This window comes from Apiotrichum porosum (assembly GCF_003942205.1).
Source record: "Apiotrichum porosum strain DSM 27194 chromosome Unknown scaffold_11, whole genome shotgun sequence".
In the NCBI taxonomy this organism is placed as follows: domain Eukaryota; kingdom Fungi; phylum Basidiomycota; class Tremellomycetes; order Trichosporonales; family Trichosporonaceae; genus Apiotrichum; species Apiotrichum porosum.
In genome coordinates, this window is record NW_021167118.1 from 920691 (window position 1) to 933103 (window position 12413).

The 12413-nt window shown below is 54.9% G+C and overlaps 6 protein-coding genes across 6 annotated transcripts; 1 reads left to right on the forward strand and 5 right to left on the reverse strand.

Annotated features, from left to right (window-relative positions):
* Window positions 1-119: 119 nt before the first annotated feature.
* Window positions 120-2210, reverse strand: EHS24_001970 (uncharacterized protein; the record flags this gene model as incomplete). The annotated part of the gene is made up of 2 exons (XM_028617726.1): window positions 120-184; window positions 236-2210. The coding sequence occupies 2 exons, from the start codon at window positions 2208-2210 to the stop codon at window positions 120-122; spliced, it is 2040 nt and encodes a 679-aa protein (XP_028474189.1).
* A 937-nt stretch (window positions 2211-3147) lies between these two features.
* Window positions 3148-4355, reverse strand: EHS24_001971 (uncharacterized protein; the record flags this gene model as incomplete). The annotated part of the gene is made up of 4 exons (XM_028617727.1): window positions 3148-3184; window positions 3247-3475; window positions 3524-4127; window positions 4185-4355. The coding sequence occupies 4 exons, from the start codon at window positions 4353-4355 to the stop codon at window positions 3148-3150; spliced, it is 1041 nt and encodes a 346-aa protein (XP_028474190.1).
* Window positions 4356-5345: 990 nt separating this feature from the next.
* EHS24_001972 (uncharacterized protein) lies at window positions 5346-6278 on the reverse strand (the record flags this gene model as incomplete). The annotated part of the gene is made up of 3 exons (XM_028617728.1): window positions 5346-5371; window positions 5413-5983; window positions 6042-6278. 3 exons carry the CDS (start codon window positions 6276-6278, stop codon window positions 5346-5348), a joined length of 834 nt encoding a protein of 277 aa, XP_028474191.1.
* A 569-nt stretch (window positions 6279-6847) lies between these two features.
* EHS24_001973 (uncharacterized protein) lies at window positions 6848-7758 on the reverse strand (the record flags this gene model as incomplete). The annotated part of the gene is made up of 2 exons (XM_028617729.1): window positions 6848-7492; window positions 7549-7758. 2 exons carry the CDS (start codon window positions 7756-7758, stop codon window positions 6848-6850), a joined length of 855 nt encoding a protein of 284 aa, XP_028474192.1.
* Window positions 7759-9236: 1478 nt separating this feature from the next.
* RNY1 (ribonuclease T2-like) lies at window positions 9237-11096 on the forward strand (the record flags this gene model as incomplete). The annotated part of the gene is made up of 11 exons (XM_028617730.1): window positions 9237-9543; window positions 9608-9741; window positions 9794-9970; window positions 10014-10158; window positions 10209-10271; window positions 10319-10334; window positions 10384-10501; window positions 10541-10645; window positions 10688-10884; window positions 10931-11014; window positions 11054-11096. The coding sequence occupies 11 exons, from the start codon at window positions 9237-9239 to the stop codon at window positions 11094-11096; spliced, it is 1389 nt and encodes a 462-aa protein (XP_028474193.1).
* Window positions 11097-11715: 619 nt separating this feature from the next.
* Window positions 11716-12384, reverse strand: EHS24_001975 (uncharacterized protein; the record flags this gene model as incomplete). The annotated part of the gene is made up of 4 exons (XM_028617731.1): window positions 11716-11720; window positions 11809-11845; window positions 11891-12000; window positions 12039-12384. 4 exons carry the CDS (start codon window positions 12382-12384, stop codon window positions 11716-11718), a joined length of 498 nt encoding a protein of 165 aa, XP_028474194.1.
* Between the last annotated feature and the right edge of the window lie 29 nt (window positions 12385-12413).

The following is a 12413-nucleotide window of genomic DNA, read 5'->3' on the forward strand; positions in this document are numbered from 1 at the left end:
GTGGTGTGTTTTCGAAATGACCTGCCTCAAGGAATTGCTTCTCAGCCGTGACACATGCTGCTTGAAGCAAGAACCCATGCATAAACAATAAACACCGTACATCTCATCTGAACATAAAACTACATGCTATTCTCATCGTCATAAGGCACGTAGGACGACTTCTTGAGTGGCGAACTAATCTTGGCTGAAGCGGGAGTTAGCGTTGCCTCATGGACCCACAGCAAAATCAACTCACGGGCATAACGTTGCTGGTTCTGGGCGGCAGACGGGGCGAGCGCGGCACGCAGGCCACCGCTGATTCCGGAGGGGACATTGTAGACAAGAGGTTTGACAGGAACGAGGCTCTTGGGCTCCATCGACTTGCGACGGACCTGGAACACATCCTCGGTGTCGAGGTTGACGAGGAATTCGGTCTCGGGCAGACGCGAACGAGTCGCCGCACAGCGAGTCACCCACTTGATGCCCACAACATGTGGGCGCTTCTCAGCAGGGAGCTTCCGGACAAAGGAGGCTGTGGCTGAGCGGCCGCCCTTGTAGATGATGTGGGTGCACATTTCAGTTGGGCGCTTCACCAGCACTCTCGCGCCACACTTGCGGAGCATGTCGGCAAACGTACTGCCGGCATCGTCGCCCTCGGCGGTGTACACGTCGACATACGCGACCACGCCCTTGAGGAATGTCCCAGTGGCATCCTTGATATCGCCCAGGCCGCCGTTGGTGTTCTGGTTCTTCTCGCCAAGCTTGCGGGCAGCAGGGTTGGACATGCGTGCAGGAGCGGAAGCACTCAAGGGGCGCTCTTCCATGAGCACCGACGGTGGGCGGCGAGTACGCGTCTCGGAGGGAATGCGAAGCCTAGCGAGGGCATCGTTTAGACCGGCTAGGTTCCGCGTAGTGTCCTGGTGACGTGTCGACATGCTGAGGCTCATACGAGGACGTGTTGACTGAGGCTTGCGAACGGGCTCGGACACGGAGCGAGGAGAGGTCGGTGATGGGTCATTATCCACAGCTGGAGGAGGGTTGAACATGCGCATAGGGTTGGAAACGACGCGTTGCGTGGGGCGGGCAAGCGGTCCAGAGCCGAGGGATGAAGGATAGGATGGCTTGCGCCGAAGGATGGGTTCCGTGACAACGGCCTGCGTGAGGGTCTCTGCAGGGGCAGCATGCAAAAGGGGACGTGTCGATGGACGGCGAACTGGCAAAGAGGAAAGAATCGTAGGTGGGCGAGAGCGTGACGGGCCGGCAACAGCAGAGCGAGGGATTACCGGTGCTACTTTGGTGTCCGGGGTGTCGCCGGGCTCAGCGGCCTCGAGGATGGTCTCGGGGATCTCGACTTGGGGCATGGGTGCAGGTTCAAGAGCGACGTCAATGTCAATGTCCATGTCTTCGCTGGGGGTCACATTGTCGGTGATGGCGAGCGCGGTCCCGGGCGTGTGCAGCACAGCATCGGCCGAGGTGGATTGCATTTCTGCGTCGGCGGAAGTGGTCGCAACCTGGAGTTCGTGGGTCACCCCGGACGCCACTGGAGGCTCCTCGCCCATGATCTCACAGTCGCCGTTTGTGTCGGTAACCTGGATAATAGGGATTGTCATATGGGCCAACGGCATAGTCCTCGGGGGGCTCGGCATCAAAGCGGGTACCCGCTGAGGCTGGTAGAAAGGAGAGGCCGTCGCCAGGAGTGGGGGACGTGCCGCAGGCGATCGCGTGACATGTTGGGCTGCGAGAGAGTTGGAGAAGACTGGGATACCATTGTGCGGAAAACGCTCAATCACAGAGGGTGGTGCAGGTGGTTGGGGGACGGCGGAAGGCTTCTCATCTTCTGTGATGTGTGGGCGGGAAACGTCATGGGCGGTTGCTGTGGTGGTAGCAACAGAAACCCGCGATCCTGCAATCTGCGCGGTTGGCGTGCGGGGGAGGGGTGCAATGGTGCGAGATGTCGGTGTCACTGGTACGAATGTGCGGCATGGCGAGTGTGGAGGGGTAGTGCTGGTCCAGTCTACATCCATGCCCGGTGTTGAAGGCCGCTGCGCCACCGCTGGTGCGGACGGGGTTCCACAGTCGGTTGATGTCTGCGCAATAGCGGGTGGCGCGGCATCTTCACAGCGCGCCTTCTTCCTCGCGTCGAGGGCATCATCTGCCTTCCTCTTAGATCCAGTAGGCGGAGGTGGAGTAGTTGCGGCAGGAATTGCTGGACTAGGGACGGACACGGACATGGACATTGGGGCCGGGGTACGGCGCGTGCCCATTCTCCTTGTTGGGATGCGGCTCGCGGGTGGTGGCTTGCTCAGACTTGCGCGCACCGCTGACTGGGTGCTTGTCGGAGGTACCGAGCTCGACATGGAGCTTGACGCGCTATCCGTGGATACACGTCGTGCCATGGACCGCGTGCGCGCGGCGAGGGGCACGGGACGCACAGGCATGGCGAGGTGCTGAAGGAAAGTCAGTCGCGTCCTTGGTGACCAAACAGGGCCGCAGTGGGAGCCATCCAGGCCGTGAAGAGGGGATATGGGGGTGTAGGCTCTTGGTGATGGGCAGTGATGGGTGGTGATGGGTCTAGACGTACCTCGACACGACACTGCGGTCAGTTGTTGAATGATGCGAGAGAGTTGATGACGACGGGAACAGAGGAACGTCAACAACACAACAAGAAGCACACGGGCCGGTTGCAGATTTGCTTCCGTCATCATGTCCACAAACCTGTGGGCTCGCCAGCCACCCTAGCCTTTGTGGCCACCTGTCAAAAGTAACACACGCTACGAAGCATCCATCTAGGAAGCATGCATGGTGTTTATGGACCGGAGGAGTGTACTCAAGCTTCATGGTGCTTGCACGGTACGTGGTCATGCTCTTGGAAGGTAAAAGTAGTTGATTCTTTGACTTCAATCCAGGAATGTGGCGGGGAATGCGTCATGTCTGTCCGCAACCCTGTGACCTGAGCTGAGCTTTGCGCGCGATAAACGACATGCTTTTTAGGGAGAGAGGCTGTATTTAAGTACAGTTTGGCCAAGTCTTGACGTCAGGTTGTTCAGTTCTGGGAGGAAACTCGAGCCATTGTCAAGCCCAGCCTTCGCCACCTGGTCATACTTCCTTACGACTTCGCCACCCTGCCCTGTATCCGTCCAGGTCGATTCTTGGCCAAAAGATAAGCACCTAGACGTGCTTGTCTTCTCCGCCAGGGAGTTGAACCCTGCTCTACCGCGATGCTCCTTGTGAAGAAGGCTCTCTCTGTTGAGAGGCGGTTATACTAACCGATATACTAGCGAAGAGGTCATGAAGACGTTTCTGGTGGTGTCGACAGATGGAGACACGTCCTCCAAGTGACACAGACATCTCATGATCTCATAAGAATTGGTCGTGATCTCGACATCAACAGGCTCCACGACAGCGTGACATAATCGAGTTTCATTATTCGTCTTCGGAGTCTTCGTCCTCGATGGAACCATCGGTCTCAGCTGCCCCTCTCTGTGTGAGGCGTATTCTTTTCTGGGAATGCATCAGGGCCTGCCTGCGTTCCAAGGGGACATACCTTTGATGGCCTTCATCAGGCGAAGGAAAGTGTCCTCAACCGTCTCGACCTCATGTTTGGACCTGCGGGACGTCTTGACGTGTCCCCATGACCTCGTGAGAGCCCAAAGGTAGTTCGATGGCAAAATGGACCAAGCCCAAAAGGGGAGAGCCGTCGGATCAATCATCGCACAACCCACCCTGCCGCCAAACTCTCCCTCGTTGCCGTCATCCCCGTCATCCCAGATATCAAAACTCTCCAAGGCCTGGAAGCACAAGCCGGGATCGTCGAGAAGCGCACCCAACATGAAGAAGTAGTGTGAATTACACTCAGAGGCTTCACTGCGCAAGTAGCGAGCCTGAAGCCGCATGGAGGACAGTTGGGCTTCACACTCCCACTTGCTGAGAAATCCCACAAGGTTTATCGCATGGCCAATCCCGATCCATTCCTTCAGCCAACCACAATCATCCTGAGTGACAGGGTAGGTATAGTACAACCCATTCCCAGTGGATATCGTCCTCAAAAAGTTGTTGATGACAGTGGCCGTTTCGAGAACGGTGTCGGTGAACTCGATGGTGGAGTCGCCAGTCGTGGCAAGGCGACCGGCGGTCCGGAACATGTGACTCTGGAGAGAAAGTAGTGAGTTATGGTACCGAGTCCACATCAACACAAAGCAGCTCACCGCAGAAAGGACATGACACGACTGAATGCAAAAGCGGACATTGTCGGAACTGACGAGGGTGAAGTCGCCCTCAACCCAGTCAGGATGGTCCTCAACTTGATCTCTTGAGTCTTCCATGGTGTCACCATCAGGCTGGACGGACATTTTGGTTTCAGACTCCAGAGTTTCCATGTCGCAGTTGGAGTGGAGTAAGTTGTGGATGAATTGAGAGTAAGTCACGATGGGCAGTGGCTTTTAACAGTACCGCCGCGACATTGCACCCTGTGGGGGCGACCAGTAGGCCAGTAGTCTCTGTTGGCGTTTCGAGATGCGACTGACAATGCGGACGTGGTTTGATGGTGGCGGGACACCAGATCAGGCTGATTGTTCGAGAATAAAACTATTTTCCGTGATTGACTTGAATTTCCTGATTTTCAGTTTCCAAGTTGCCTCGTCGCGGTCTGTTGTCTTACCTTGAAATCATCAACGACGGCGTCAAGCCATGAGCGCACAAATCCAGTACAATAGTGTAGTTTGAGAACGGAGTGAGACTGGGATCCGGCCAGTGACCCCCCACTCATCACCAACCCCACAACCATGGCCCACGCCAGCGAGCTCGTGTACAATACAGGCTCCCGCCCGCCATTGGCTGGGCCATGAGCCACCATCACCTTTCCACCGTGCACCCAGACGGGCCTAGGAGCATGCTTCTTGCACCTAACTGAGCCTAAGATGCAGCCGGTCACAAGGGCCACGGCTTAAAGTAGAACCCTGTCTCAAGAGTTCCATGTGGCGGGCTTTCTCAAGGACAAAATGGGACGGAATCAGTCAAATGGTGTACAGGTGTGTTTGTGTCGGGCTACAGGTGTTTCACATTCTCATGTATTTACAAGACTGCATGATAATATACCCTGCTTGTGGGGCGAGCGTCGGTCGGGTTGGGGAGAGGGGAGAGGGGAAGCCTCATGTGTGGTTGGTGGGTGGAGGGTACTGGTGTGTACAGAAAGGTGCGCGAGCCCACCGGCTTTAGACGAAGGCTTGCGGGTCTCAGAGAAGGGCTTGAGGGATCGAGAGTCGAGTGAGGGGTAGAGCCAGTAGTAATCTTATGGCGGAGAGGGTAGATACGGGCCATAACCTTCGCCGGGAAACAGTATGCGGTGTGATCGACGTAGCGAACATCCGTCACGGCGCCGCATGGAGCTTCTGACCTGGAACTTGGTTAGTTCAAAATGACGGGCATCAAACTCACTTTTCACTGCTTGAATGAGCTTAAGGAATCTGATAGCAAGGTTGCTCTTGTTGCCGGTGGACTCTCCCCAGGCGCGGACAAGTGCCCAGTAGTAGTCGGGGGGGATGAGTAGCCATGTATCGTACGGCAAGGCGGTAGGATCCGCGGTATCGGCGTCGCCCCTGCCGTCGACCAAGGCTTTCGTTTCCCAGGACTTGGGTCCTCCCAAGCTGGACTGGTACGACTGAGGAGTTGACTTGAGCACCTTGCTGCAAAAGTATGGATCGTCAAGCACCGCTCCAAGAATGAAGAAGTCCATGCGACTGATACCATGGTCGGAAAGGATTTGATGGGCTTGATAGGCCACAGAGTTCAGAGCTGCCTTGGATTCCCACTTCTTGAGGAAAGCGACGAGGTTGACGGCCTTCTCGAGTCCGATCCACGCATCAGGGTACTTATACCCAAGGCCGTTACCGCTAGTGATGAGGCGGAGAAAGTGGTGGATAGTGTCCGCGTTTTCTGTAGTCGGATCAGTCAGGTGAAGCTTGAGCTCGCCGACGGCTAAACTCTTGGCATCTTGAAAAACACGACTCTGATTTAGATTGCGGTGTAAGTGGAAGCTACAGACAGTGTCTTCATGTTGCACTCACAGCCGCATACAAGTGGAACGACTGGATGCGAAAGCGGGTGTTGTCCGAGCTGATCAAGATGAAGTCGCCCTCAATCCAGAGTGCGTTGTCCGTGATGGACTCGGTGTCCGAGTCGGAGTCGTCACTGTCGGGGTTGTGCTTGTCGATGTCATTGTCGACGTTGCTGTTGATGTTGATGTGCGGAGGGATGCTGTCGGGGGTGGCCATGGAACCCGCCAAGGTAGTTGAAGCACTCATGACTGAAACCACCCCGTGGAATGGAATGGGATGAAGAGGTGCAAGAGGTGTCGTGGAGGACGAAAGCGGTGCGCTGTTTGAGGTTACAAAAGTTGTGTGTTGTGGCTCGAGCCTTCTGTTTGGTGCGGCATCAGAAGGGGCGCATTGTGGGTCACACCACCCCCCCGGCCCACATTCTAGGCGCTGCAAACTGTAAACTGTTGGGACGTTTGCGCACAGATGGCTAATGGCAGGACTTGGTCTCGTGGGCAATGAGCTTTACGCTGCTGATGTACACGAGTATGCACGATGCTAACTGCGTCGGTTACGGTATCACTGGGGCACAAGTGTCTGTGAACCTCTGCTGTTAGCCTGGTCGACCGTGGTGTGCCAGAGTGTACAGTAGTGTGTGCATGAGGTGTACTGCGTATACAGGTGAATGGCTATGCATCAGCTGTGCAAATGAGTCTCCACGTACATTTACTCTACTGTATCCCACACTCGATATCTGTGACCTCCTCCCAGACCCAGAGACCAGAGGAACACTTGGGGAGCTCAACTCGACTGTCACCCATCGGCCTTTGACTTTGCTAGACCCTTATGCGCTGAGGGTCAGTCACTATGCAACAACGCTTGATACTCGACGACATCCCTTTCGTGTAACTAATAAAGCCCAAGAACTTCTGGGCAGTATCCTTGGGATCCTTGCCTTCTGCCCAGGCACGCGTAAGTGCCCACATGTAGGCGGTAGGAATCTGATTGTACGTATCGTATGACAGGGCCGTAGGATCAAGCGAGGGCCCGGAAAGCCTGGGGAATCTCGCAGCAATGGACTTGCTTGAACCGCGGCCAGTGTTCCCTGTACTGTTGTGGTGCCAGTAGGGTGAGAGGAGTGACTTGTAACAAATGTGTGAGTCGTTGAGAACTGAACCAACGACGAAAAACTTCACCGGGCCGATGTCTTCCTCACTGAGCCGTTGAAGGCTGTGAATCTTCAATGAGGAAAGGGCCGCCTCACACTCCCACTTGCCCAAGAACGCGGAAAGGTTCACAGCAGCTGTCGTTCCGATCCATTCCCCTTTGGCGTGTGGATAGTATTTGGTCAGAAAGTGTCCCTGGGTGATTGCTCGGAGGAAGTCGCGAAGGGTAACCGCAGTCTCAAAGGTGGTGTCGGTGAACTCGATGGTATCGTGGCCACTGGTGGCGTATTCACGCCCGTGTCGGAAGACAGTACTCTGATTCAGTTGGTGAGGATCAATATCACTTCATTCTGGCCAGCCTCGCCACTCACAGTGGACAGAATGTGGTGGGAGAGGACTTTGAAAGGAATGTTGTCTGAACTGATGAGGGTGAAATCGCCCTCATTCCAAGTCGTGTCGTCTACAATGACTTTCTCATGTTCTTGCTGAGAACGAGTATCCGCGCATAACGCGGCTCCGGAAACTCGAGGTCTCTTTGGGCGTAGGTTAGAGTGTAGACTCACTCGTTGCTCGTATTCCATGATCTGTGTTTATGATGAGAGCGGACTGTGAGGTAATGGCGGGCCCGTAAGGTGAAGCGAAACAGACAGTGGGGATTGCTTGAGGATCGAAAGGGCTACGGCGTTGCGCGGATGCTCACCGTGGTGTACTGTTGTTTACTGAAGCAAGAGTGAGAGGGCGACAGTGGTGAGGAAAGAAGGAGTGCTACTCGTGCGTGGAGCCAGTAATTGTCGCTGAGAATGCTTACACAATGTGTGTGTGTGTGTGTGTGTGTTGCTGGGAAGGGCCCCAGTTCGACATCTCGCAATCAACAATTTTGCATAATCCCCGGCCACTGCGTTCGCTCCATTCCGACCTGAAGTCATGGAGCTCGCATTGACCATCTCAATTCCAACATTCAACCATGAATGTATAAACCTGAACAATGTCTCCTCTATGTCTTCAAAGCTTTCGAGAACCGTGGAGCACCGGTCAGATTGTTTGAAGCCGGCCAGCTTCAGATTCTTCTCTGCTCGGCTGGTTGCAGCTGCGCGCGTTTTTGAGTGTTGGTCCTAATGGCCAGGTTGCTGTTGGTGGAGCCTTGTCCAATCGTTACTCTGGTATTCACCATGGTTCATATTAAAAGTTCTTGAGGCAGGTGTTTCCGGGTCTCCACGATCATTGAACCACCTGTGCTGGCACTTGGTATTGACAGCAATAAATACAGAAAAATGAGATAAATCATCATTGGGCCAAGTGGTCAATGAAATGCGCTGACTGTGGGCTAGGGCCGTCTGAAGTATGGTTGTCTCTCCCGCAGTAAGACACTGACACCTGCTTGTGCATTGATTTCCTCAAAACCCAATGTATAACTTATTTCCTAGCTTCCTCCGAGTCCTCCACGCGACGGACAGCCCATATGCAAATCTAAAGTGCCTCGGCGTGCTGCACATACTGTACGTCACAACCGGCTGCTTCGCTCCAGGAACGAAAGTAAACTCTGTTTTTGCGACACACGGCTCATGCCTGCATAGGAAGCAGTGCGGCAGTGAAGCACGATCGCTCGAGATTGTGCAGCACGTGTGACCTTGTCGCCGACCGCTGACCACGTCCGACTGGATCGGGTGGAGAACAACGCACGAGCAACTTCCTTCTTCGCGGCTTGGACCGGACATGATACTGAGTGGGCTGATATTGTGTGGTTGCTGGTGAATGATCAGCCCACCTTCCTCATGCATCAAGAACCCATGTGAAGAAGCGCACGTTGTAAGCCGGTGACCGACCATTTGCCGACTGATAACCCTGAGCGGAGAATGTTCGACCCACGTTTCGTACGTTTCGTATCTGCCAAGCATTTTAGCTTCGCTATATCTAGTGACGCAAGCCATCGGCCGCCGCGGGGGACAGTCGGCCCGAAGTTGGGCGTCATGGCATCCGCAATGCGCAACGTGATGCATACGGTAAGCATGTATATAAGGAGGCATGGACAAAATGAGGCTAGACGACACACTGCAACACAATGCTTGTGCTCACTCCTCTTATCGTGGCACTTTTGCCCCTCGCTGTTGCGAGGTCGATTCCTGCCAACCCTGCTCCTCGCCAAGCCCTGGCTGATGTCGAGACAAATGGCCAGCGTCTCGCTAGGGGCCTAGCCCCCCTCAAGCCGAAGCGCAACTTCGACAACGATGCGCAGAAGCGTGCAACGACGTCCAGCACGCCGACTACCACCACCAAAGGCTACCTCTACGCTGTCCAGGGCGCTTCTTCGCGCAAGCGTGCCACCACCGTGGGATGTGTCATTTCGGATGGCACCTGGTACGTCGGTGGTAAGTACCATAGATAACGGCGTCATGTTTTCTCCCGAAAAACCCTCGATATCTGACGTTGCAGGTACCTGTGCGACGTACACCGCGGCGGTGACGGGCGAGCAGGCGACTCTTTCCACTAGCAAGGGTCCGTGCACTATCACCTCCGCCGGTGTTCTGAGCTGTGCGTCGGGCAACACCGCTTCCACCTTTACCCTTGTGAGCCCGATTTGCGATAGCTGGTGGTGTCATGATACTGAACATCCTGTAGGGTTCCGATGGTACCCTGACTTACTCTGGCTCGAGCGTCTTCTCGGCCGACCAGGTGCCGGCCAGCGGCACCCGCCAGACCGTCTACACTGGTGCTAGCCACGCTGTCAGCCTTACGCTCAACTATGCTGCAGGCACCACTTCGACCACCTCAGCTACCACTACCAGTGCCACTGCCGTAAGCAGAGATTGTATCCACAAATGACTGACAACATCTCCAGACCAAGACCACCGCTACTGCCTACCCCACTGGCACTGGCCTGACCGTCTGCTCGGCCTCGGACATCACCTCGTTCCCTCTCTCTTGCTCGAGTGACACTGTCGAGAACACTTGCTGCACAGACTCCCCCGGAGGCCACCTCCTTCGTATGTGGAGCCGTATTCGGTTGGTGGGAATGCGTGTTGACGCTACGCAGAGACTCAGTTCTGGGACACTGGTTCGACTTCGACTGGACCCAACAACTCGTGGACTCTCCACGGTGAGTCCAGACTGAGGGTATGAGGCCCATTTGCTGACTAGCTACAGGTCTTTGGCCCGACAAGTACGTTTCAAGTTTGGCATTTGTATTGAAGTCTTGCTAACGAGTTCAGCTGTGATGGTACCTACCAGCAGTACTGCGACACAGCCCGCGAGTACACCAACATCACCCAGATTCTCCAGGCTGCCGGACAGAGTGCCACGCTCGACTACATGAACACTTACTGGAAGGTGCGTCTCTTCCAACAGCCTACCAGCTGATTTGAAAAGGACTACCAAGGTGACGATGAGAGCTTCTGGGAGCACGAGTGGGACAAGCACGGAACTTGTATTTCGTCTCTGGAGCCGACTTGCTTCAACTTCTATGCCCCCCAGGTATGTTGCATGCTGCTCAACTTGTGCCTAACATGTCCACAGCAAGAGGTTACCGTCTACTTTAACCGTGCGGTGTCGCTTTTCAAGACCCTCCCGTCCTATGACTGGCTCGCGGCCGACGGCATCGTGCCGTCCCTCACGGCTACATACACTCTTGCCCAGATCCAAGCCACTCTGACCAAGCACCACGGCTACGCCGTCAACGTCAACTGCAACGGCAAGGTCTTTGACGAGATCTGGTGAGTAACAGCGTCCCATCATGCCAGACACAACTAACGTCCTCAGGTACCACTACCAGTCTCAGGGTGGTATTGCCTCTGGCAACATCATTCCCGCTGCCCCGGTCGGTTCTGCCTCGACTTGCCCTTCGTGAGTGATTGTGTGTCTCTCAGTTTCTAACGCCTGCAGGACCGGCATTCAGTACCTTCCCAAGTATGTGTCCCTCACCTAAACGAGGGGGGGGGTGACGATGCGTATTGAAAAGGAATAAGAAATCAATTTTAGTTCGGGTTTAGAGTCGGGGTTTATGGGCACCGGAGGAGTCTGCAATCACATTTTAAAAACGATTGGCGCCCATCACGATATGCCACAACGTCTCTTTTTCATTGAGCCACAGCAGTTGCATGCACTCTGCGCCGGATCGCATGACTGGGGATACGGCATGTGATAATTGTGTCCGTTCATTGCGTGACAACCACAGCGGTTGTCGTTGTTCAGCCACAAAGCTGAAATTCAGAAAAAGCAGAAAAAATGAAAGAAAAGAAAAAAGCGATGATTGAAAATGACCGACAAACATCACCAGAGGACACACTGCCGGCAACACGTCGGTAAATCGTTCGACCTGTACAGGCCCCACAAGTTGATAGCCTGGAATGCATGTATATACGTGGTTTACGTGGTTGTGTTTTGCCCAATCGCCCTCGTCAGCCACCTGCCACTGAATCTAACATTGGTCAACTTCATGTACTTGTCGGAGCAACAGCGGCCGGCTCGTGTTCCAAATCCTGCGGGCCGTTGCGTTCACTCTTTTGTCAGCAGCTTCTATTGCCCAATCAACGCACCACTGACAGTTAGGCTTACCACCAAATGTTTGTCTGCGAGCTGCGCAAGGCAGCGACTTGGCCGTAATGCCACCCCGGTGGAAGCAAGCCTGGCCACTAAACCCCGGCTGTCCATCTGCCTCTTTGCGGCATACTGCGCCTAGGAAAAGATTAGTATCTATACCAAGGCTTGTCGGTCACTCACCAGAGCCTCTTGAATGTTTGCCGAGCTCCAGAACTTGATCTTGCGACGATCGCCGTCTTCACATAGGAATCGAACCTTGATCGTATGCACTGACAGCGCATCCTCGTCGTCTGCCCCAGAGTCAGGCCGGCAATCCTCAGCCACTCACCCTCTTCATCGTCCAGCAGGTTGACATCGCTGAGGTCCAGGTCGTCCAGGCTAAGGTCGGCAAGGTTGAGATACTCGTCATCGGGGCTGTATGCCCTACTCTCGCCGAGGAGGTGGGGTATGCTGACAAGACTCATGGTGGGTGGCGAGGGATGATCATTAAGGACTGGGTGAATCGAGGTGAGATCCATTGGACCCATGACAATGATCCTATTGTTCCCCTCGCCATCACTCAACGTCTCATTGGTGTTACACTCCGACTCGACAATGGAGGTGGGCCGACTGGGGCGAGTGATGGGTATGGGGGTCAATGCGCTATGACTATGTGGGAGACAGCTCGCTTCCATGACGGTGAAGGCCTCCAGTGCAGATTTCA